The 27,009-nt window shown below is 40.5% G+C and overlaps 1 protein-coding gene across 3 annotated transcripts in view; it reads right to left on the reverse strand.

Moving 5' to 3' along the window:
* RASEF (RAS and EF-hand domain containing) overlaps nucleotides 1–26,410 on the reverse strand; it is a 94,108-nt gene extending 67,698 nt beyond the window's left edge. For 2 of the 3 annotated variants that reach the window (XM_082843146.1, XM_082843145.1), the window contains exon 1: nucleotides 5,724–6,394. In XM_082843146.1, the coding sequence (XP_082699272.1) occupies nucleotides 5,724–6,154 (431 nt within the window). In that variant the 5' untranslated portion in view covers nucleotides 6,155–6,394. Of the gene's footprint in view, nucleotides 1–5,723; nucleotides 6,395–22,888; nucleotides 23,006–26,313 lie in introns of those variants that run through there. The other variant, XM_082843147.1, reaches the window with a different exon arrangement.
* Between the last annotated feature and the right edge of the window lie 599 nt (nucleotides 26,411–27,009).

Genomic DNA, 27,009 nt, shown 5'->3' on the forward strand with positions numbered 1-27,009 from the left:
GGCTAAAATTCACTTTTCTCTTTTTATAATTACTCTGACAAAGGCAATTATAATTTGAAAGACCCCAAATATTTACCAGTTGAAGCAGTGAAACTGTTTTTTTGAGGAATTAATATCAAAGAAATCATACGTGTCATTCCATCATTACAGCTTTCCTCTGGGAAACAGTGTTTACTTTCCATTTTACAACGTGATATGAGACTAACAGAGTCAGATAGGAGCAGCCCAAATACCCACGATAAATACTCTCTTCCCATTTCTTCCCTCCAACGATATACTGCAGTCAGGTGCAACTAAGCTTTCACAAGCTACACATGAAGCAAGAAAGTATACTGTATATCCTCTTAGGAGAAAAAAGCAGACGTTTGAATCACCTCAGCATCCTAACCTCCCCCATCATCAAAGGCTCTCTTCTCTGCCATCAGCCTTTAAGCCTCCATTCAAGGCCGATCAGCCCGATTCAGCTACTTCCATTTTACAAATGAAATAAAATCAAGTAACCTGGGAAGAAATCAAGAAACAGGTTTTACAAGCTCAAAGTGACCGTGTATTTGAACAGTGATTCCGGAGAGAAGTAAATGAAAACTTTAGGCTAAAAGACAAGCTAGAGAAGAGTCTGTGGTCCTTGGAGGGTAGTCTTCCAATGGCACCCCATCTTAAGCCTTTTTCTTTTTACCCATACCATAAGGGCTGAGTAAACAATCTCTCACCAAAACCTGCCAGCAGAGCTCTGAACAATCAGTGAGATCTGAGGGTCAGAGCAGGCCACTGTCTGTATGGCCAAAACTGGCAGTCCTCTAAGGATGGGAGCCCAGAATACCTTTCTGGGGCCGGGAGGCCAAAAAGAAATTACTACCTCGAGATGAAATTCAAATATCAGAACCAGAAGGGGCCACCACCAGCAAGCAGAGCTCATAAAAAATAAGCCATACAGAGACTCCCGCTAGGCCCAGGAGCAAGGTTTGGATGGTTCAAGGAAGAGCTGTGCTTTAAATGGACAGGTTTCTCCCACTCAGCAGTAGCGTAATGACACATAATTGTGATAGAGGATATACTGAAGAGGAAAACCAAAAAGCAACAGACCAGAAACAGAAAATAAAGATATATACAATCTATATATAGAGATAGAGACATATAAAGATATACATATATACATATATATATATACGTATGTATATATATATATATACACACACACATACATATATATATATATCCCCAGTTCTGAATGCAGAAACGGCAGGAAATCTCTGGAAAGCTTGTGGCTAGCACACTGATAGGCCTCAAAGCCAGTGCCAAAGGTAAGCATCACACACAGTCAAAAACATCTTTGAACCTCTTGCAGGACTGAAGTCCAACCCACTATGGTGCCTCAAGGCTGGAACCAATCTCTATCTCCTTGGATGAGTAGCAGATATTACTGGCAATATGGGTGAAAAAAATATACTTATCTTCAAACATTAAAAACACAGTCCAGGGGTTTCCCTGGTGGCGCAGTGGTTGAGAGTCCGCCTGCCGATGGAGGGGACGCGGGTTCGTGCCCCGGTCCGGGAGGATTCCACATGTCGCGGAGCAGCTGGGCCCGTGAGCCATGGCCGCTGAGCCTGCGTGTCCGGAGCCTGTGCTCCGCAATGGGAGAGGCCACAACAGTGAGAGGCCCGCGTACCGCAAAAAAAAACAACAAAAAAACCAGTCCAAAGCACCCAGATGCTCACATGTGGAAGATACTCAAGAGCTGAGATCAAACAGAGAAGAGCTGATTTAACTCTCGCATCCCAAGCTGTCTCAAGGCCATACCCTCACTGAGTGGGAAGAGAGGGACAAGTGAGGCACTATCTTATCAATCAGTGTCTCTCTGTCTGCTTGTCTTCTGCCTCCTCTCACCCTGTGTCTCCAGCCCTCTCTGTGTTTACCTCTCCCCTTGCGTCCACCTCTCCTCTCCCTTTCCCATCCTGCCAAGCACCATACCATTAAGGTGAAGCGGGCTTTTGAAGCAACTGCACTATTACAAAAGAAGACGATCAGAGGCAAAAGCCCTAAAGTGGACCCCAAGAAAGGGAAATATAAAGGAGTCCCTGACCATGAAACTATGCCTCTGCCTACTTGTAGCTTCGTGTTTTCTAAAACGTCCTAGTTAAGTGGGATTGGTGTCACCTGTTGCTTTTCCTCTCCATTTTAGACATCATCTTCATAGTTACGTGGACGTGCCGAAGTAAACCTTTTTGACAATCCACATAACAGTTCACACGTGGGTAGGTTTGGTGCTTCTCAATTAAATTTCTTGTTTCTAAGTTATTCAACAGAAGACTCTTCTTCAGCGTTGTGTGTGTAGAAAGGGCACAAATCATGTGAAACAGCTTGACCACACAGGTCTGATTTTGGTGCCTGAACAAGTCCCGCCCCAGCCCTGTCTGGCACGTCACCAATCACGCTAACCCGTTACACCAGAGGCACCCACTCACCCTGGGTCTAATCTGGCTATTGTGGCAAAACTGGTGCCCATTCACAAGTCCATTGTGGTTCTGGTGCCAGCTGAACCCTCGCATTTCTGTTTGTGAGAACGTGGGGTTCTAAGTTAAAGTGAATCAGTCCACAAATGACACTCAAATCGCTACAAATGGAATTGAGAACACTCTGAAAAGCTTCGGCTCTGACTAGAGGAGAGAGGTGAATTCCTGTCATGACCCTGCCGCAGTCGAATGCTCAATACACACACACACACACAGACACACACACCCTATATCCTTCTCTCCTTGCCAATCTCGGAAGATACCAGCTCTCACCAGAATGTGAAAATATAGGGAGGGAACCAACAAAAGAAATGAAGAGAATGCATGCAGCATGAACTAACTGCATTCTCAGTATATGAAGCAGGGAATCAAAGAACATTCAGCAAATATTTATTGAGTACATTTATTGAGTACCTACTGGATACAAACTTCCCTTTCACCAAGATAATGCCCCTGACACCAGAAACTGGCTTCACTAGGTAATTACAATTCTGCTCTCTGTTTCTCCCCAGACATTCTCTTCCCACTTCATGGATTTTTCTTGGCCTGATACAATCCTCCTTCTGGAATTCTCTTAAGTAACTACACTGCCTTGGCCATTCTGGTTTCACCTGCTGGCTGACCTAGTTCCAGCTTACTGGAACTAGTGGTAACGGCCCATCCTGACCCTCTGGACCATTTACACCTGCCCAGCTCAGGTTAACAGTGACACCTGGCGGGACACTCCCCTCCCCAACCTTTAAGGAAAGGAGTCCTTCGGTTTCTAAGAGAAGACCAACTTGAGAATTTAACACACCACCCAGAGAGCATTTTTATTCTTTCGCAGTGCAATATCATTTTCTCTCTAATACAATTATCAATGACTGAGGGCTTTAACCCAAATTTGTTTAATATTTTGATCTAAGAGTTTGAATGATCTTTGAAATGGAAATCACTACCACGGTTTGCCTTTGCAGGAACCAAACATTCCTATATCTGATATCTGTTCTGCTTAAACTGTACACAAATACCCCCCTAGGATAGGCGTGGGACAGGGTGCCACCTGGGGGAAGATGGAGTGACAGGTGGGAAACTAAGGCACCAGATGAAATGGCACAGCTTCCCAGAGAGACAATTTTCCCCCTGGAAGAATATATAATATTTTACATTAAACCAAGCCCCAGTATATTATAAAGTGAACGTGACTTCTTTTTTTTAAGGTAAAAACTCAAGAATTCAAAGAAAGTTCCTGCTTGCAGGCAGTTTACTGGGTTATGTCCACAATATATGCAGATAACTCTACAAATAACCCTCCTGCCTTTACATGTTCTCTGAGGAAATTTTTGAGAAGTATTTCACCCACACTATGAACTTCTTGAGGGCATGAACCACATCTCCTCCTTCTCTTTGTCTCCAAGTACCTAGGAAGGTACCTAAGACGGTGGCACAAAACAGGCACTCAACAATGTTTGCAGAATTAATTTGGCTGAAATAATGGCAATGACATTGTCAATAAGGAAAGATTTTTATCACATCTGAATGGGAGGAAGGGAAGATGAACAGCTGTATGAGGAAGTAGAATAGAAGCAACCCAATTTACCAAAACAGCTAACGGCTGCCATAGTAACAATCAGGTGAAGCAATTCAGTTTAGTTCTTTTCCACTTGAACGAGTACAGGAAGGCAAATATTGTCCTTGTTAATCTCGCAGGGACTGAGGACACAAGTCTACCAGGTGACGCTGGTGCCATTACATTTAATAACATCTCAAGAGTCGGAAAGGCATCGTGATAATAATGATGTCACCAATAATATTAAGACCTGGTTGTATGCTGATCCTAAGAAGGTCATTTTCATCATTTAAAGGTTAAGTGTCAAATATTGGCTGCTGAGACTTAGCAACTCTGAAAAGTAGTTCAGTGTGTGTGTGTGTGTGTGTGTAAAATACGGTGTGGTCTGACCTTTTCTTATTCTTAATATTGTTACCTTTTTAAACTAGCTGGACCCAAACCAAGTTACAGATGAAAGATGATTCAAAGTATATGGTTTATAGCAAAGTTTAAATTTTTCTACTTCCCTGGTGGAGACACTGCATTTTCACTCATTTGTAAGTAACAGAAAAGATGGGTATCAAGCCCACTTTCTCTACACAATCTCTCTTATACTGCAGTGAGTAAACTTCCATGCCCAGTATTCCTGAACTTTCCAAACAGGAGGGAGAAGCTGGGCGGAGGAAGAAGTGAGGACTCCCAGCCCTGCAGGTCTAAGCGGTGAATGGGTGAGCCAGGCCACTGCTGCCTTCCAGGGCTATTTCCTTTTCTGAGTCTTATGTCTCAGATATGTGAACTGCCAAGCAAAATGTTCAGATCTTCCTAATAATGACAACCAGAGATGCATAAAATTTCAATGAAAATCCAGAGAGCAGAAAAACATTTTATAGTATTAAGATGTTTGTAGTGCCTGAGGAAGAAGTGAAAATAGCTCAAGACATACCATGACTCTAGGCAGAGACAGATGCAAATTAATCTCAATAAAACCTGAATATCTTTCCCACCATGCCCTGAACCTGCAGCAATATAAATGCGCAACAATGTCGTTTTCTACATAGTAGCAGGAAAACAACAAACACAAAAACCACCATAGAGAATGGCAAATTGGCTAGCAGACCGGGTCACGGAGCGCTGCTGCTCCGGGTGCAGCCTGGAGGCCAGGAGTAGGAGGTGATGTAATCAAGTCTCTGAGGTTCGGGGAGCGCTCCTAAACCAGCGTCCCGGAAGAATCTCCGGACGCTGTGGATTTCACTCCGGCTTGTGAAACTGAGAAATGAGCAGGTGAAACTTTCTCCCCGAACTGTGACTCCGAACGCATTCCTTTTCCTTAACTCTAGGGGATCCCGTCTTGGAAGAGTTAAAAGTGCGTCGGTGAAAGGAGGAAAGCGATAGAGAGAGAGAGAGAGAGACAGAGAGACAGAGACACAGAGAGAGGGAGAGACAGAGAGAGAGAGGGAGAGACAGAGAGAGACAGAGAGAGAGAGGGAGAGAGAGGGAGAGGGAGAGACAGAGAGACAGAGAGAGAGAGAGAGAGGGAGAGACAGAGAGAGAGACAGAGGAGAGAGAGAGAGAGAGAAAGGATCCACTGGGTCTGCACACTCCGAGTGTAAGAGGGAGAGATGGCAGCGTCCCAGGAAGGACAGAAACACCACCACCACCTTCCGCTCTGCAAACCACACACGCACCTGGGGATGAACTTGACCTCGTCCCCGAGTCGCGCCTGGAAGTCCTGCCAAGCCTGGCCCGGGCTCGCCGAGTCCCAGTGGGCGGCCAGTGCCGCCGCCGCGTCCTCGTCGCCCTCGTCCTCCTGGCTGTCCCCGGGGTCGGACCCCACCAGGGCCGCAGTGAACGCGGGCTCCCGCGGCCCCCGGCCCCAGCGCCGTCTCCCGCGGTGGGCCCCGCGGAAGCCGCGCGCGAACTCCTGGAAGGTGATGGCGCCGTCGCGGTCGGCGTCAAGCCGCTGGAATACGGCCTCGGCGTCGGCCGGCCGCACGCGCAGCTCCGCGCACAGCGCGCTGAACTCCTCGCGCTCCAGGCGCCCCGAGCGGTTCGCGTCGCAGGCGGCGAAGACGGAGCGCAGCCGGGCCAGCTCCTCCAGGTCCCCGTCCGGCTCCATCCCACCTGTCGGGGGCGACCGAGAGGGCTCCGGGCCGCGCGGCCCGCTCGGGCAGCGGTGACGGCGGCGAGTCCGAGGCCACCTGCTGCCGCCGGGAGTTGCGGCGAGTCAAGCAGGTTAGGCCACTGGCGGGAACGTCGGGGCGGGGCAAAGCGCCTGGGTGGGTCGGGACGGCGCGCTCCGACGTCGCTCCGCGCGCGGACCCTGGCCGGGCTCAGCCCCAGAGCGGTGCGAGCGCGCCCCTAGCCCCGCGCACCGCACAGCAACGCCCGCCGCGACTGACCGCCCGGCGCGGCCTCACGCACTTGCCCAGCGAGGCCCGGCTCCGCCCAACCTGGGAGGAGGAGCGCCCCGCTCCGGTTCCCACGCCTTCGAGAGTCCGGCTGTGCTTTCCGTGCTGGCCTCTGGAACCTGTGTTTGGGGCTCCTGGAGCTGGGGAGCCCGGCCGGAACTGGGGGTGAGGCAGAAGCGTTGCCAGGGCCTTCGGTATAAACAGTGTTTGCTCGGGTAAATCGAGAGCTGGTATGAGAAGCTAACTCACTGGATAGAGAGGGGAAAGGAAGGTAGGGGTAGGATTCCAAATTGGTTAACGTTATGTGTATTTTATTATTTTCTGATTCCGGAAAATTGGTAAACTTCCGTGTATACAAGTTTTCTTACAAACCAAAGTATGAGATTTACCAGAAGACCCCATTCTCTGATTTTACTGGCTTTCTTTAATGCATGTCCCTCCAACGTTAAGGTCCAACTAGTTAATGCACAGGAGGAATCACATAGATCTTCCAGATGCTCAAATCCAAATAATTTTTCTCAGTCCTTGTCTCCTCAACCTGAGAGAAAATTAATAACCAAAATCCTTGGCAGGCAACAATATTTAAACAAGGACTGAGGTAGCTTTTTTTTTCCTTTCAACCAATCTTATGGAAATTATGCAGATGTATGTTACCCTTTGATCTTAAACATTTATTTCAACAATGCTATTGTTTCTTTAATATTGGCTGCTTCATGGGTATAAGATCTTTAAAATTCATCCATTTTTATCCTCTTAAAAAATCTTGTCTTATTTCCAAGAGACCCTCACTCTGTCATGATTTATGTATATGTTCCCTTTGGTGATTCTCATAGCCTGTGAAAGTGCATTTGGGTTATTTTTACTTTATTCACGTCAATTTCCGCCACTTTTTAGATTTTCTTTTATTTATTTCCATTTCTTTTAGTTATGACTCTATTTCACTTATTCTCATTCTGGATGCTCTTTATTGCTTACTATTTTGTTTTCGATATAATAAAAATAGAGGATTTGACTGACACAGTTCCTCAAGCTTGTGTTCTTAAACAGAAAGCTAAGTGCTAAACATCTGAGGAACTGTTTCTTCTTGTGTAGTACAATAAATAAAGTCAACACGCACAGCATCTGTCAAGCTGTAAATACCACTGATAATTACCATCTGTAAATTTAACTGGTAAATTATGAGAGGCATTCCATTAGAAGCCCTGGACTTAGCAATCTAATCGCTAAGTGAATACAGTACTATACAAATAGATAGCTAATACATTGAAATGAACTTTATTATCAGTGCAATGTAAATTGTTAGTGATTTTTGAGTTCATGTGCTTTCCTGTTTATTCTAAAGGTTGATTTTTTTCCATATAAAGAAGAAATGGGGCTTACCTGGTGGCGGAGTGGTTAAGAATCCACCTGCCAATGCTGGGGACACGGGTTCAAGCCCTGGTCCTGGAAGATCCCACATGCCACGGAGCAACAAAGCCCGTGGGCCACAACTACTGAGCCTGTGCTCTAGAGCCTGTGAGCCACAGCTACTGAAGCCCGCGTGTGTAGAGCCTGTGCTTCGCTACAAGAGAAGCCACCACAATGAGAAGGCTGCGCACCGCAACGAAGACCCAATGCAGCCAAAAATAAATAAATAAAATAAATAAATTTATTTAAAAAAAGAAATGGCTAGCTTGGTAATGCCTTTAAAGCTTTACAGATTTACTTATTAAACTGAATCTCTGAAATATTATCATTGTTCTTTTAGCAATTAATAAATAGCTGTATTTTTCAAAATAGATGAGTGAATAATATTTTTAACTTCTTAGGCAGAAGTGCTTTTTTAGTTTTTTGTGTTTTTTTTTTTTGTGGTACGCGGGCCTCTCACTGTTGTGGCCTCTCCCATTGCGGAGCACAGGCTCCGGACGTGCAGGCTCAGCGGCCATGGCTCACGGGCCCAGCCGCTCCGCGGCATGTGGGATCTTCCCAGACCGGGGCACGAACCCGTGTCCCCTGCATCGGCAGGCAGACTCTCAACCACTGTGCCACCAGGGAAGCCCAGAAGTGCCTTTTTTGAAGACTGCTCATGCAACTTCCTTCATTAACTCACTCTGACCTTTGCACTCAATTGTAAATTCTTATATTCTTTCACCTGCTTTGTCCTTTCTGTAAGCCCCTTCACTGAAGAGTCGTCAAGAAACATGGATTATTCCAAATGTCTTGTGTACACATCTCATTTCCACTGATGTGAATCTGCTCCACACCTACTGTAACAGTTATCTATCACTACATAACAACACAACAAACACCTAGTGATTTAAAACATCAACCATTTTATTTGTTCAATATTTCATTGCCATCAACTTGGGCTCCAGTAGGTGGTTTTTCTGCTGGCCTGCCTAGGATCATGTAGTCATGATAGCTTTATTGTGGCTGCATGGTCTTAAGTGGCTAACTCATGTCTGAATTTGGTGCTGGCTTTTAGCTGGATATGTCTTTAGGAGGCTAGCACTGGCTTTGTCATATGGTGGCAGTGTCTCATGAGCATAAGTCCCAGTGCACAAATGCTTTTCTAGCCTCAGCTTGTGTCGTGTTTGTTGATATTCCATTGATCAAAGTAAGTCACATGGCCAAGCCTAAGTCAATGGGGGAGGGGATTATACAAGGTCATGGATACAGGGAGATGTACTTTATCGGGGGCCCTTACTATAACAATATACCATACCTAGCCTCTAATACATTCTCTTGGGCTCCTGTCCTTGATTTCCTGTTCATTCTACAACCACAGCGGGACAGTCCTTCTTAAACATCAATTATTCTGTCATTCTGGAACTCAGTCGTTCTGAATCAGTGGTAATTTTGTTCCCCAGGAAACATTTGGCAATATCTGGAGACACTTTTGTTTGTCACAATTCGAAAAGGGGGAGATGCTAGTAGTATCTAATAGGTAGGTGCCAGGGATGCTACTAAACATCCTATGATGCACAGGCCCAGCCACCTATAACAAAAAATTATCTGGTCAAAAATGTCAATAGTCCTGAGATTGAGAAATCCTGCACCCTAGCTCATGAACCCCCAGAGAATCAAGGGTAAACTCTTCATCTGGGCATCCAAAATCCTCTACAGTCTGGTCCCATCTTATATATCCAAACATCTCTCCTTTTAATATCCATCAGGGCTCCTACTGTCCCCTAGATATGCCACACTTGATTACATGATTAACTTAATAGCTTCTCATTGTCATGTCGACAAACATCTTTTAGTTTTTTTCTCTTCTGCCTAATCAAACCATTTCCCAGCCTCAGGTGAAGGTTGGATCCTGCTTTTCCTATCAAAGTTTCAATTTCATTGTGGGCTGTCACTTACACGGACAGTGCTGAGCGTGTATTATGTCAGCTCAGGCCATAGGAATGTTTTTTTCTTTTCTTTTTTAGTCTTTTTCACGGTTTTATTTTTTATGTTAAAACTCTGATTCGTCTGGAATTTATTTTGGGTCTGGTGTGAGTTGTAGATTCAACTTTATTTTTTTCTGGCTTTCTACCGAGTTGTCTCAACACCGTTTATTCAAGAATCTCTTCTCCGTGGATTTAAATACCACCTTTAGCATATACTAAATTCCTGTATGTATTGGAGCTTATTTCTGGACTTTCTAGTCTGTTCTATTGAGGAATCATTCACATCTTGAGCTTATAAAAAGATTCCTAAAGGAGTCCTATTGAGTTGCCTTTTGTATTTTTAAGTGTTTAAAGTACCTCGCAAGGTACTAAGGAGTGCTTTTGAATATTTCCAGCAATATACTCAGGGGAAGCCCAAGGTTATATAATCTGTCTCTAATTTTTTGAAGAATTAAGAGGAAAGAGAGGAGAAGAAAGAAATAGGAGGCATTTCTTTTCTGTTTTAGCATCCAGAAACAGCTAGTGAGGAATTGGAGATAACAGAGCAGCCTTTGAGAGCCAGTGAATGGGTAGGTAAGGAGAGCTTGCTTGTAGTTATCAGCATGACTTTTAAGAAAGATCAGCTTGCTTTGTGGCTGCTCAAGGATTTTAAAAATCAGAGATAATCTTGTTAGAGCATGTTTCTCAAAAGAGTGAAAAGATACTACTGTGATCAAATACATTTCTAAAACACAAATACATTTGGAAAAGAACCCTACTGTATCCCTTCTTGGATGAGATAAAGAAAGCTGTTTATACTTGTTTAATCTAATATTTCCTAAATGTATTTGACCATGGAAGCTTTTAGTTTTGGGTTTTTTGTTTTTGTTTCAGTTTCTGTGGGCTTTCCACAGAGTTTGTGCTCTTGAGAACATACTTTGGGAAATCTTGTGATAGACAATGACTAGGATGATGAGTCATGAGAAATTATCCTTTGCCACTACATCATAAATTGATCCAACTTTCTATAGCTGGGAATGAGCACCACCCCTTAACCTCTTCTTCACCCAGTAAATGGAAGAGGCTTTTAACAGAAGCCTATTGTAATCTACCCTATAGGAGTCCCTACAGGTACAAGAGCCTTCCTCAGAGCCTTCCTTAACACTGAAGTTACTCTGACCCAGAAAGATCTGATAAGCCTGTTAAGATGGAAATAGATATCCAAGTAATGGTATACCACTGAGGAACAAATTAGTAGGTTCAGGAACTCTCTCAAACAAACACAGCGCTGCAAGCGCTTGTGTCTTAGTTTTCTCATGAGTATCTACTCAAGGCTTACTATTCCTAAGGAAGTTATAGGAAAATTTTGAATATTTTACAAAGAAGAATATGTCAGCAAATTTACATCATAGTGATTTACTTACTCTTTATGTAAATATGGAAAAAGAAAAACACCCACAAACCCAGAAAGTACAAATAGGAACATTTTATCATATTCACATCAGATTTTTTTTTTTTTTTAGAAAATAAAGAATTATGGACCCAGTTGAACTTACTCTTTGATTGCCTATCGTTTCTGTAATCAATAGATAGCATTGTTATATGTATGTATGTGCTGGCAGTCAGACTTTGGTAAATCTTTCACTTCAAAAAATTAAGTATCTCTATAATGCTCCAAACAGTATCAAACACCATTTTACAGACCAGAGCAGAGTCGGCCTCCAGTACTAGAACTGAGTGAGAAGTGTTGAATTTCAAACTTCTGATCCCATTATGTGATGACCAAGCAAAGCTCATATGTCATTTCCCCACATTGGTAAACCATGTATCTGATACATCTTGCGCCTCTCAGTTGAGACAAAAGTTTGCATTTCATATTATATATGCAGGAAATAGAGAGAGAGAAATTGAGTCCAGTGCAAATATATCCATCTCAACTTTTGGACAGTAGAACAAGGCCAACTGTGGTAAGCAGAATTCTTCAGTAGCCCCCATATTCCCACTTCTTGGTGTATGTGCTCTGAATAATCTCCACCTTTTCAAAGTGACCAAGCCTTCTGAATTGGATGGGAGAATCATTCCTGTGATTACATTATGTTATGTAAGACTCTGAGCAGACTGGAGTGACAATTCTCCTGCTGGTCTTGAAGAAGAAGTAGCTGCCATATTGTGAGAGGGCCCTATAGCTAGGACCTGAGGGGTTAGATTTACTGTGATTAATTGTGTCTTCTCTAGAGTTTCATGTAAATAGAATCATACAGCATGTACTCTAACATGCATGGCTTCTTTTGCTCAGCATAATAATTTTTAGATTAATTTATATTGTTGTATATCTCAGTAATTCATTCCTTTCTAGTAATGAATAAGAGTACATTATATATACATATACCACAGTGTGTTTATCCATCACTTTGTTGATTGGCTTTTGGGGTATGTCCAGACTTTGGCTATTGTGAATAACGCTGCTATAACTATTCTTGTACAAGTCTGTGTGAAGGAACACGTGTCCATTTCTCTTGGGTAAATTCCTAGTAGTGAGATGGTTGGATCACATGGTAGGTATATGTTTAGCTCTACAAGCAACTAAGTACTTTTCAAGGTGATTGGTTTTACATTCCTATCAGCAATGTAAGAGAGTTGTAGTTACTTAGTTGCTCCATATTCTTGCCAACCCTTGGTAGTATCAGTCTTTTTAATTTTAGCAATCCTAATGGATATGTACTCATATCCCATTGTGGTTTTAATTTGCATTTCTCTGATGACTAATGATGTTGTACAACTTTTCATATGCTTATCAGCCATTCTTGTATCTTCTTTAAGGAAATCTCTATTCAAGTCATGTGCCCATTATTTATTGGGTTGCCATCTAATTAAGTTGTAAGCATTCTTCATCTATTCTGCAAACAAGTCCTCTGTCATGTATATGTATGTTGAAATTTTTCTCCCATTCTCTCCTTTGCCTCTTCAACTTCTTAATGGTGTCTTTTAAAGAGCAGATGGTTTTAGTTTCGATGAAATCCAGCTTATCAGTGTTTTATTTTATGGTTTATACTTTTGTGAGCACCTAAAAAATCTTCATCTACCCAGAGTTGCAAAGATATTCTTTATGTGTTTTAGAAATATAGATTTATCATTTACTGTTGCATCTATAATCCATTTTGAGTGAATTTTGTGTATTGGGTGAGTTAAAAGTTGAAGTTTATTTTGTTCTATATGGATAGCCAGTTCTTCTAGCACTACTTAAAAAAAAAAAAACTGTCCTCTCCCATTGAATGGCCTTTATCAGAAATCAAATGACCATATATGTGTGGGTCTATTTCTGGACTCTCTATTCTGTCCTGTTGATTTGTATATCTGTCCTTTTACCAACACCATATGGTCTTGATTACATTGCTTTAATAAGTCTCAAAATCAAGTACTTTAGTATAACTTTGTTATACTCCAACTTTGTTACTCTTTTTCAAAATTGTATTGGATATTCCTGGTCCAAGGTATTTCCATATAAATTTTAGGATCAGTTTTTCAATTTATACAAAACTATATCCTGGCACTATGATTGTGTTGAATTTTATAGATCAATTTTGGCAGAATTGTTATCTTAATATTAAGTCTACCTATCAGTGAACATGATATATCTCTTGTTTATTTGTTGCCAACATATAAAAATTCAATTGTTTTTGGTATTATGATGAACTTATATCCTGAGACCTTACTAAACTCACTTGTTAGGTCTAGTGACTGTTTGGTGTAATTCTTAGGATTTTCTCATACACAGTCATGTCGTCTGTGGGGAAAAAAAGGATAGTTTTACTTCTTCATCTCTAATCTGTGTGTCTTTTATTTCTTTTTCTTGCTTTATTACACTGGTTTGGATTTCTAGTACAATATAGAATTGCAGTGATAAGAACAGATCGCCTGCTTTGTTCCTAATCACAGAGGGAAATCATTCAGTCTTTCACTATTAATTGTGATGCTAACTATAGGTTTTTTTGTAGAAGCCTTTTATTTGGTTTAGGAAGTTCTCTTCTATTCCTACATTGCTGAGAATATTTATCATGGGTGGATTTTGCATTTTGTTAGATGCTTCCAGCATTTATTTAGATGATCATGGCTTTCCTCCCTCCCTTATTCTGTTAATGTGGTAAATTATATTGATGATTTTTCAAATTTTAATCCAACTGTCACTTTCCATGTAGTCTCAGGGCTTCTTCACATGGTCTCTCCCTCAAGATAGTTGGGCTTCTTACATGGTGCCTCAGGACTCCAAGAATGAGTCTTCAAAGACTCTTGGGCCAAAGCTACAAGACTTCTTACAACCTAGCCTCAGAAGTCCCAGACTGTTAGTTCAGCCACCTTCTACTGGTCAAGCTAGTCAACAAGGCAACCCAGCTCAAGGGGAGAGTAAATAGTCACCACCTCTCAACAAGATGGGTAGTAGTAAAGAATTTGTCGCCATCTTTAATCTACCATAGCTTCCTTGCTTTGAGTTTGGCTTCATATCACACCCTTCTTGTTGTATTTTTTTTCTACATCACTGTATATTTGAAGTGGGATGGGATATTTGTCACTTCAGCTCAGTCTACCATATTGACCAGATATCCTCCCCCTCTGCTTTAGACCTCAGCTCAGATATCATTTCCTTGACCTTCCAAAAAGAGATTAGGCCTCCCTTTTAAGTGTCTCCATAGGAGCCCATTTCTATCCCCATACCTGCTGCACATGTGCCCTGCCTCCAGCTATACTGTCTCCCAAACTTTAAGCACTCGTGTTAAGACTCCATACTTCCTCTATGCTGTTCCCTCTTCCCAGGATCCTTTTCCTATTTTGCCACCATGCAATCATATTTAATCCTTTAAACATCCTTCATGAAGTAGGTTTCCAATTTTAGAGACAAGAAAACTAAATCTCAGATTGAGTGATATGACAAAACACCCTACTTAAACCAGTGGACAGATCATCCAGACAGAAAATAAATAACGAAACACAAACTTTAAATGACACAATAGACCAGATAAATTTAATTGATGTTTATAGGACATTCCACCCCAAAGTGGCAGAATACACTTTCTTCTCAAGTGCACACAGAACATTCTCCAGGATAGGTCACATCTTGGGTCATAAATCAAGTCTCAGAAAATTTAGGAAAATTGAAGTCATATCAAGCATCTTTTCCAACACAAAGCTATGAGATTAGAAATCAATTACAGGAAAAAAAACCTGTAAAAAACACAAACACATGGAGTCTAAACAGTGCATTGCTGAATAACCAAGAAATCACTGAAGAAATCAAAGAGGAAATAAAAAAATACATAGAAACAAATGGCAATGAAAACACAACAACCCAAAACCTATGGGACACAGCAAAAGCAGCTCTAAGTTTATAGCATTTCAATCGCACCTCAAGAAACAAGAAAAATCTCAAATAAACAATCTAACCTTACACCTAAAGCAACTAGAGAAAGAAGAAGAAGAAGAACAAAACCCCCCCAAAGTTAGTAGAAGGAAAGGAATCATAAAGATCAGAGCAGAAATAAATGAAGAAAACAATAGCAAAGATCAATAAAACTATAAGTTGGTTCTTTGAGAAGATAAACAAAATTGATAACCTTTAGCCAGACTCATTAAGAAAAAAAGGGAGAGGACTCAAATCAATAAAATTAGAAATGAAAAAGGAGAAGTTACAGCTGACACCGCAGAAATACAAAGGATCATAAAAGACTACTACAAACAACTATATGCCAATAAAACAGACAACCTGGAAGAAATGGACAAATTCTTGGAAAGGTGCAACTTTCCAAGACTGACCCAGGAAGAATTAGAAAATATAAAGAGACCAATCACAAGTAATGAATTTGAAATTGTAATTATAAATTTTCCAACAAACAAAAGTCCAGGACCAGATGGCTTCACAGGCAAATTCTATCAAACATTTAGAGAAGAGCTAACATTTATCCTTCTCAAACTCTTCCAAAAAATTGCAGAGGGAGGAATACTCCCAAACTTGTCTTACGAGGCCACTATCATGCTGATACCAAAACCAGACAAAGGTATTACAAAAAAGAAAATTACAGACCAATATCACTGATGAACATAGATGTAAAAATCCTCAACAAAATACTAGCAAACAGAATCCAACAACACATTAAAAGGATCATACACCATGATCAAGTGGCATTTATTCCAGGGATGCAAGGGTTCTTCAATATATGCAGATCAATCAACGTGATACAAATTAAAGAATATTAACAAATTGAAGAATAAAAACTGTATGATCATCTCAATAGATGCAGAAAAAACTTTTGACAAAAGTCAACACCCATTTATGATAAAAACTCTCCAGAATATGGGCATAGAGGGAATCTACCTCAACATAGTAAAGGCCATATATGACAAATCCACAGCAAACATCATTCTCAGTGGTGAAAGCTGAAAGCACTTCTCTAAGATCAGGAACAAGACAAGGATATCCACTCTTGCCACGATTATTCAACATAGTTTTAGAAGTCTTAGTCATGGCAATCAGAGAAGAAAAATATATAAATGGAATACAAATTGGCAAAGAAGAAGTAAAACTGTCAGTGTTTGCAGACGTCATGATACTATACATAGAAAATCCTAAAGATGCCACCAGAAAACTACTAGAGCTAATCAATGAATCTGGTAAATTAGCAGGACACAAAATTAATGCACAGAAATCTCTTGCATTCCTATACACTAACAACAAATAATCAGAAAGAGAAATTAAGGGAACAATCCCATTTACCATCACAACAAAAAGAAAAAAATACTCAGGAATAAACCTACCTAAGGAGACAAAAGACCTGTACTCAGAAAACTATAAAACACTGATGAAAAAAAATCAAAGATGACATAAACAGATAGAGAGATATACCATGTTTTTAGATTGGAAGAATCAATATTGTGAAAATGACTATACTACCCAAAGCAATCTACAGATTCAATGCAATCCCTATCAAATTACTAATGGCATTCTTCACAGAATTAGAACAAGATTTTACAATTTGTATGGAAACACAAAAGACCTCGAATAGCCAAAGCAATCTTGAGAAAGAAAAATGGAGTTGGAAGAATCAGGCTCCCTGACTTCAGACTATACTACAAAGCTACAATAATCAAGGTAGTATGGTATTGGCACAAAAACAGAAAGATAGATGAATGGAACAGGATAGAAAGCCCAGAGATAAACCCACACACCTATGGCCACCTAATCTATGACAAAGGAGGCAAGAACATACAATGGAGAAAAGATAGTCTCTTCAATAAGTGGTGCTAGGAAAACTGGACAGCTACATGTAAAAGAATGAAATTAGAACACTCCCTAACACCATACACAAAAATAAACTCAAAATGGATTAAAGACCTAATTGTAACACCGGACACTATAAAACTCTTAGAGGAAAAACACTCTTTGACATAAATCACAGCAAGATCTTTTATGACCCCCCTCCTAGAGTAATGAGAATAAAAACAAAAATAAACAAATGGGACCTGATTAAAGTTAAAAGCTTTTAGGGATTCCCTGGTGGCGCAGTGGTTGAGAGTCCGCCTGCCAATGCAGGGGACATGGGTTCGTGCCCCGGTCTGGGAAGATCCCACATGCCGTGGAGCGGCTGGGCCCGTGAGCCATGGCCACTGAGCCTGCACGTCCGGAGCCTGTGCTCCTCAACGGGAGAGGCCACAACAGTGAGAGGCCCCCGTACCGCAAAAAAAAAAAAAAAAAAAAAAGAATATGTACAAATCTATGAAATAAGATGTATGCTTGAATAGTAAAAGGGGCAAAAAATCCATACACACACACACACAAAATAAAAAATAAATCAAGAAATGCAAAATGCCATTAAGAATATTGAAAAAAATTAATGTCAAGAATCATCAGCAAAACAAATTAAAATAAGACACCCTCTACATAATGTTGGCTAAATATTTAGGAGAGCACTGGAATTTCCAAAGGTGTGGCAAAATAGGCACTTCCATACATTACTATTGGAAGAATAAAGTATACAGCCTTTCTGAGGGCAATTTAGCAATATTCATTTGAAATCCTTTAAACTGTTTATTTTGTGACTTTTGAACTAGTAATTCTACTTCTAGGGCTTTATATAAATTAAATTTAAAAGATGTTAATATTTATGTGCAAGGATTTTTTTACTGTTGTATTTTTCATGAGTGAAATTAGAAGCAATCTGTATGTTCTATATGTTAACAATAGAATAATATTTAAATGAATTATCTCAAATTTCTATAATGGAATAGCAAGCATCAAAATAATGTTTTTGAAAAAATGATGAATAAAAAGAACAGGTATAAGTTTCGATGGAAAAGAGACAGATACAAAACTATATTTACAGGATGATCCATATTTAAGTGTATTGTAATAATTCCATATCTTAATGTCATTATAATAATCCAAATATGTTTTATTTCATAATGAAGATCCTAAATCAGTGGTTGACACACTTTTTCTTAAAGGGCCAGATTGTAAGTAGTTTAGGCTTTGCAGGATTTAGTTTGTATTTGATCACAGGCTAAGAGGAAAAATCAAAGGTATAATAGAGGTTTTTATATAACCATTTAAATTATAACAATTTAAAGTTGTAAAAACCATTTTTAGCTTGTAGGTCATGACCACCTAGAGGGGTGGGATAGGGAGGGTGGGAGGGAGATGCAAGAGGGAGGAGATATGGGGGTATATGTATATGTATAGCTGATTCACTTTGTTATACAGCAGAAACACACCATCGTAAAGCAATTATACTCCAATAAAGATGTTAAAAAAACCCAACAGGCAGCTGACTACAATTTTCCAATCCCTGTCTTATATTAACTAACTTGGTAAGTTCTCAAGTTGCTTTCTGGTTTAAAATGTCCTATTCAGTAGGTGGGAATACCTGCCCTAGGCACCTTGCAGGTGTGATATATATTATATCACACTGTGGAAGAATTTGCTCTCACCTGGAGTCCCTTTTCCTTTTTGCTGCCTACCTAAATCTTACCAGTCCTTCAAGGACTGAGGTTAAACCCACTCCTAAAGCTCCAGCAATCTCTTTTTTCTTCAAAGGATGTGCATGCCATTTAGATTTCCCCATGTGTGTGTGTGACATTTTTTTTTCTCAAATTAGATGATAAGTACCTTGAGGGAAGAACTTGTCTTGGACATTGTTTTCTATCCCTCACTATAAATAGCTCATCATAATTATTTTGAATTTATTATATATTTAAAATATATCAATTAAATTAAATAACAGGAACTATACTGTTGCATCTATTCTAGAATACTCAGCTTTGTGATTCCACAAATAAGACTTAACAACGAAGCAGTCTTTTATATGAAATATTTAAAAGATATATACCAATAACAACAAATAGGTACAAGAACATCACTTAACTTTCCAGGAAAGTAAATTGCTTCCAGTAAACCACAGCTACCACCATGCCCTCCCACTTCACTGCAAACTAAAAATAGTAATAGAAATAATACCCAGAAGCTGGGGAGTCCATTGACTTCTTATAATCATAGGGAGTTGATTGTCTATATATTCAATTATTCTAAACTATTATCATTTACAGATATAAAATCTCAGTTTTCATGAGATAAAATCATTTAAGCGTCATTAAAAAGAAGCTGCAAAACTTCAAACAGTAATTAATAATGTGCATGTGGCCCTGCATACATTCCAAACCAACATCTCCTCTATGTTTCTTATTTCATTACTAGACATTATTAGACAGATAGAAAGACAGAGAAAGAGCTGCCCTAGATGGAAGCCAACAATCTTTTGTCATCTAATCCTAGATATGAGATACTGTCACTTCTGCTGTATTCTGCTGGTCACACAGAGCAAGGCTAGTACTTTGTTGGAAGGGACTACACAGGGTATGAATAACAGGTGCTGGGGACTATTGGGGGGGCTATCTTGGAAGCTGGCAACCATAGAGAGTAAGTGCGATAGAATATCAGTCACTTAAAGCAAGTATTTTGTTACATCCCTTGATTTTCCTGGGGCCAGGAACCCAATAAGAAAGAAGTAGGCATATCTGACTATCAAGGGGTGGGTATTGCAATAGAAGCCAGATTACAGGGGGAGTAGCAGGAACACTGAAGACAAAAATCAAAAAGTCACTTTGTTATGAACTGAATTATGTCCCCGCAAAATTCATACATTGAAGCTCTAACTCCCAATGAGATGGTATTTGGAAATGGGGTGTCTGGGTGGTAAATAGTATTAGGTGAGGTCACGAAGGTGAGGCCATCATGATAGGATTAGTGCCCCTGTGAAAAGAGACACCAGAGCGTTGGAGTCCTCTCTCTCTCTCTCTCTCTCTCTCTCCCCCCTCCTCCCCCCACGCCCCTTTTGAGACTACAGCACAAAGGCTGCCATCTGCAAGTCAGGAAGAGAGCTCTCACCAGAACACAACAATGTCGACACCCTGATCTTAAACTTCCCAGCTTCTAAAACTGCGAGAAATATATTTTATTGTTTTCTGGTACCCAGTCTATGGTATTTTGTTATAGCAACCTGAGCAGACTCTTCACACCCTAAGTTATAAGGTCAGGGAGGTGAGAAGGATTTGAAATAAAACAAAAAGAGTATATTTCTAGAAACTCCAAGAGGTGGTAAGATGTCCATCAATAGAGGAATGACTCGAACCCATGTCCCCTTCACTGGCAGGCAGATTCTTAACCACTACACCACCAGGGAAGCCCTATTGAACAGTTTTGTTTTTTTTTTTGTTTTGTTTTTTTTTTTTGCGGTACGTGGGCCTCTCACTGCTGTGGCCTCTCTCGTTGCGGAGCACAGGCTCCGGACGCGCAGGCTCAGCGGCCATGGCTCACGGGCCTAGCCGCTCCGCACCATGTGGGATCTTCCCGGACTGGGGCACGAACCCGTGTCCCCTGCATCGGCAGGCGGACTCTTAACCACTGCGCCACCAGGGAAGCCCCTATTGAACAGTTTTATGCAGACATAGTTTTGTTTGTCCACAAGACTTTTATATGTGTCATGAAACAAAACGTTAGCTTTATCTCTGGGTGGTGGTATTATCTGTGGAACACTACCTCTTGATGGGATTACTGAGATTATCAAATGAAATAACATATGTTCATATTTTACATTCAAAAATTTTATTCCAACACTTTCTACATATTAGACACAGTGCCAGGTAGTAAGTTAAAGAAAAAAAAATCCCTGCATTAACTTTACTGAATATCTACTGTTGAATTAGACATTAATCAAATTATCATATAAATTAACTGCAATGAGTATAAGAGATATCTACAGTGCAGTTTGGGAGCATATAACAAGTGCCTAACAATCTAGCACACAGTAGATGTGCAGTCTATGTTTGTGTTGGCTTTTCTTCCCCTCTTTCTGACACACAGCCTACTTCTCTTTCTAGGAATTGTATTACTTCTCAAAGGAATCCAGAATAGATTTGTTACAATTTCCTAAAGTAATTACAAAAAAATAAAATAAAATAGAGGAATAATAAAATGAGTTTCAAGTCAAGACATTGGAGCAATCTTGTCTATTGAGTGCTAATGACACCCAGTTTCTAAATCTCAACCATTTAGTCTTGTAGTTAGTGCACAGCTCAGGTGAATGAGTAATAAAGTACCTGCTCCTGGTACCTTATTATCTGTAAAGAATAGGTCAAAGCGCCAAGCTAATGAATATGCAAATATGGCTTACAAATCTGTGTGAAAGCCTGGTTTTAGACTGTTCCAGACCACTCACAGGCCACTAAGCCACTTGAGTCAATATCATCGCAAAGTTGTGGGTAGCCCCATGGGTCACAGGTAGGACCACAGAGGAGAGTATGTGTACACCACAGCACTCTTCATAATACTCCATAATTCCCTTCATAATACTTGCCATCATTTGTAATTACATATGCCTTGGGTTTGCTCCTATGATTATTTGATTATGCCTACTCTCCTTGTTTTAATTTTCTGCATAGCACTTTTCACTAGTTGATGTTTTTTTCTTTTTTCCTTCATCGCTGAAGGGAAGGAAGAAGAGGTGAGACAAGAAGTGGGTGGGTTCTATCAAGGAAATTTGTTCCTCTCCCACGAAGTTCCTGAAAAAGGAAAAGACTCCAAGAGTGAGAGGGCTGCCCAGCTAGACTTTAGACTTTGGGGTCAGAAAGACCTAACGGGTGACATTTAAGCTAAATAATCTTTAGAAGACATCCATACAAAGATTGAGAAAGCCAATTCCTGGCAGTGGAACTAGATCGTGGAAAGACCCTACGGTGATGAATGGGCTTGACTTGTTTTAGGAATTTAAGAAGCATCATTAAATGAGAGCCTAGAGGGAAAAGGGAAAATTGGTATTAAGTGAGTTCAAAGAAATGTATCTTATAGGTTCATATAAAGCTGGGAAAGAAATTAATTTGTTTGCTTTGTACTAAATACGAGAAGCCCTGCACTATTTCTCATCAAAGGAGTCTTCTTTATATTTTGTAAAAATCACTTTTGCTGCTGTGTAGTGAACAATTTATAGAAGGGTTCAAGTAGAAGTAGGGGTCACCAATCAGAAGATTCTTACATTTGTCAAAGCCAGACGAAACGGGATTTGGACAAAAGCAGATGATCTGGGATATGTTTTGAGTTTCTAGTCTCCTCACTTGGGTGAAGCTGGATAGACCCTCCCTCCTCTTGCGACTGTGTAAGCCTCCAGAGTCCCAGTATAATTTAGCGAAGGGGCAGACCAAAGAGGAAGAAAATAGATTTCCTATAAATGAAGCAGGAATTGCTTAAATGAGCAATTAGAAAAGTAAATAATTGTTACCATATTATAATTCCAAGTTTGTGTAGTAGTTCATACCAGACTATATACAATATATCATTGGTGTATATCCCTCTTGGCAAACAACTCTCCCCTCAGTTGATTGGATAAATCTCCATTCATATTTTCATTTAGCATCTATAGAGATTCCTTTTGGCCTATCATATCATAGTCTACATTACAGACTAACAGGTACCCTTAAAATGATAAGCTGAAATGGATAAACTCATGATTCAAGTTCTTAAACTGGATAAAAAAGGATAATTTGCAAAATTCCTACCTTCTTTTGCTTATCCCTGTAGAGCTTAGGTCCAGATACTTGAGCTGGTGGCAGCTGCTTGCCAATGCATGGATTCCTGCCTTAGTTATCTTTTGGCATCCACTCACATCAAGATACCTGTAGAGTTTAATTTAAAAGGATTTAGTCAGGGCTTTTCACAAATTGGCACACTCCGTTACCCTTTTCCTAGCTAGCAGGACAAGAGTGGGTGCACTTTTATGTGGAGAAACATTAGCTTCATATTTAACTAACTAGCTGAGAGGAGAGGCCATTTCAATGGAATTTGCTGCTATAAAGAAGACATATATGCTTCAAATCACATTGTGCATTGCCCCAAGTCTCAGCTTCCTAAATAGAGAAAGGGCTCTGTCTTCTGTGCTCCCCACATCTACTTGGTTAAGTACCATGAGCTCTAAGCATTTAAACAAGTTTAGCCTTATCTAGATTTTCACAGAATGTTCTGATCATGAGAGTTATTTTAAAAAGGTGTTGAAGGGACTTCCCTGGCGGTCCAGTGGTTAGGACTTTGCCTTCCAATGCAAGGGGTGCGGGTTTGATTACCTGGGTGGGGAGCTAAGATCCCACATGCCTCTTGGCCGAAAAACCAAAACATAAAACAGAAGCAATATTGTAACAAGTTCAATAGAGACTTTAAAAATGGTCCACATCAAAAAATCTTTTAAAAAAAAGGTGCTAAAGATAATATAAATGAGATTTCCATGATCAGAGTTCAAATAAAGTTCTAGTGTTTTTGCTGCTTTCGTCTAAGTATTTTTAAATATCAAAATCAAGAAATAGAATAAAGACTTTTCTAAACGAAAAACTATTTGAGAAATCATTGCCAAATTTTTGCAAGAGCAAAAATAGCTTCAGCTTTCAGAATAGAGAAGAGCTTGTACATAAACATCTACACAGACATAATAATAACAGTAACTATATTATTAACTTTTTATTGTTTCTATTATTTATATTTTATATTATTAATCCCCTTTTTCCTTCCATCTCTAAAATCACCTTGTGGAGTCAGTGAACAACCCTTCAAGCTTATGAGACAAACATCACCTCCAGGGTCTTCTCCTTTAAGGTCTTATTTCCAGAAGGCACCACCCCTTACCTGCCTTGCTTCTCGAAGGAAGCAAATACCCATCTCTGAAAGCCTCTGCTTGGCTTGCCTGGGAGCCGTGGGTAGGAGCCTGTAACACGGGGTGCACTGCTGGCAGCAGGAATAGCATCGCTTGCCTGTTACTCCTTTTCCCTTCTTCTGAAGGAAAGAGGACATGCTTGGGAAGTGGAAAGTTCACTAGGTGAGCTCAGGGGCTGCAGTCAAAACTGCTGGCTTTGTGTCCTTGTTCTGTGATGCATTCCATGACATTCACCCCCTTCCCTCTTATAATACAAACTTTCATAGAACCAGGATACCCCTAATTATGTATGTTGCACATTAAATATTAAAACAGTTTTCCTACTTAGGAAAAAATAGCATAGGATGTGCAGCCAGGTGACCTGATGGGGAGGCCTACACGCCGTTTACTAATTAGGCAAATTTGGACAAGTTACTGAATTCCTCTGATCCCCAGTTTCCCTTGGGGAAAAAAAACAAACAAACGGGAACAACTGTTTAACATTTAGAGTTATTATTGTGATTAAACACGTGTCTCTGTGAAAGAGATATATTGCTAATCAAATAGAAGGCAATATTATTCAAGAGGTGGGATATTGATGGATTTCCCAGCTGTTACTCTGTCCCTCATGTTTTCAGGAGTGGTGGCGGTTACTGTTTTCTGCAGTCTTTGATGTTACTGCTGGTGTCATTTGCCTTTCCAAAGTTCTCTTCCATGAGTGAGAGACTTGTTTGGAGTGGGTGTCACCCGGTTGCTGATACTCATTCTGCACAGTGGGGAGAGCACTTGTTAGTCAGATGACCTGGGATCTAATCCCAGCCCTGCCATTACACAGTTGTGTGAGCTTGGGAAAGTCATAGCATCTCTCTGGTTCTTGATAACATCCTCATTATTTAAACAGGTGTTTGGATTAGGGGATCTTTAAGGTTTTCTTCAGCTCAAAAATTCCAGTCTATAATTTATTTAGACTTTACATGGCAAGTTATTGATACCTTCTGACTTTTAGATGCCTCAACTATAGAATGGGCAGTGACCTTTTTTTTTTTTAATGGTCACAAAATATTTTGATATTCTTCCCATTGAGAGTTGAGATCTATGTGCCCTCCCCTATCAAACTGGGCACACTTGTTACTACTTCAAACAATACAGTTGAGAGGAAATGAAACTACATGAATTCTGAAGCTAGTTCATACAGCATGATGCAGTTTCCTTTTTGTTTCCTGGGACACTCATGCTGGAGACCTGAGCTGCCACGTAAGGAGTTTTACTATCCTGAGGCCTCCATGTTGTGAGGAAGCCCAAACCATAAGGAAAGGTCATGTGTAGGTTCTTCAGTTGATACTATCAGCTGAGTCCAGAGTTCAAGTCACCCCTGTCCAGATGCCAGACATGTGAGTCAAGGAACCTCCAGATGATTCTAGACCCAGCCTTTGAGTCTTCCCAGCTAAGGCCCCAGACATGGAGGAACAGAGACAAGCTATCCCTCCTATGCACTGTCCAAATTCACAAACCACAGAATCTGTCTAATGAAGTGGTTACTTCACACCACTGAATTCCAGGATGGTTTTCATATGCAGCAACAGCCAATAAAACAGAGACTAATAACACTAGATTGTATAAAGATACAAAGTTTTCCCCATTGTCTTCGCAGCTCTATAATTTGGGATTAAGAGCTCTGTAATTTTGGGGCAAAGCATCATGAAGTGGGAATTAACTAAGCAACTAGTGCTGCGGCTCAGACCCATTAGAACACCACCTTTCATGCTATGTCTTTCTCTGGTGAATGCTCGTGGGCAAGTGAGCTTCTGTCATGGAGTGCATTTCCTCTGAGACCACTCTGCCTTCCCTTACCTCTTCACACTGTCCCAGCTCTTGCTTATTTTTGATGGTGAAAGAAAGAAGTGGTAGAACTGTTTATTGATATTTTGGCCTGTTAGGAATTCAGAATGGTCACAGTTCTGTTGTTGAAATCATATCTTAAATTGGTCCTTCCAAAAAATCAATTTAGTCAAACAAATTCTCACACATCCCCAAATCATGCATCCATTCCTTTCTGTTTGATTCTATTCTAGTCAGTGATGATGGGTTTGGTCACCCCACAAAATGATGCTGGCTGTTCTGCCAAAGACACAAAAACGTATCAGGCAGAATCCCGGCTTCTAATTCATTCCTCCATTGACGTGAGTGTATTGGTTATTCCAGTGGTTTAAATAAAGAAAAGTCAAAAGACCAGAGCCACAGGCCTAAAGAGCTATGTAACTACTTTCCTGGGATCTGGTTAGGATCCCACAGAGGAGGAAGTACCTGAGGGTTCGTAGATGGGTGCTGATTTCCACCAAGCTCAGGTCGGCTACCTGAGAGCAGGAGCTGAGGACCAGACTGTCCAGTTTAGGACACTGTGACAATAAGATGGACGATCTGATCCCTCACCTACAGGAGGAAGCAAATAGAATTTGTTTTCAAGCACAGGTCTCCCTGCACAGAGAAGATGGGGCAATGAATCAAGAGTGTTAGAAATTAAAATGTTCATTTTTTTCCAGCTGTGTTATAATCATCATCATATTAGTAGTTTTCATTTGAGGACTGCCTAAGGTGTGTCTGATTCTGAGCTAGGCATTTTATATGCGTTAGCTCTAAACATAGAGCTAGTCTAATATCTATTTTGTAGGACATAGTCCTACAAAATAGATGTTAATATCCCCATTTTACAAATAAGGAAATTGTGGGTATGGGAAGTAAATGTCCTGTTGAGGCTGTCCCTATGTACAAAGCGAAGGTAACAGTCAAATCTGGAGGTGAGGGTTCCAAATCTCATACCTTTTCCAAAGCATTTTCAGTTGAGAAGTAAACTGGTAAGAGTTAGTCATCTGATGCAAGCACCCAGGTTCTTTATTAATAAAATCTGCAAGTAAGAGAGACCTTGATAAACTAATGATGTAAAATGGAATTAGCTGTAAGATTCTAAAATGAATGAAAAGTTTAGGCCTCATAGGTTGAGCT

Source organism: Leucopleurus acutus (genome assembly GCF_964270905.1).
Source record: "Leucopleurus acutus genome assembly, chromosome: 7".
Taxonomy (NCBI): Eukaryota; Metazoa; Chordata; class Mammalia; order Artiodactyla; family Delphinidae; genus Leucopleurus; species Leucopleurus acutus.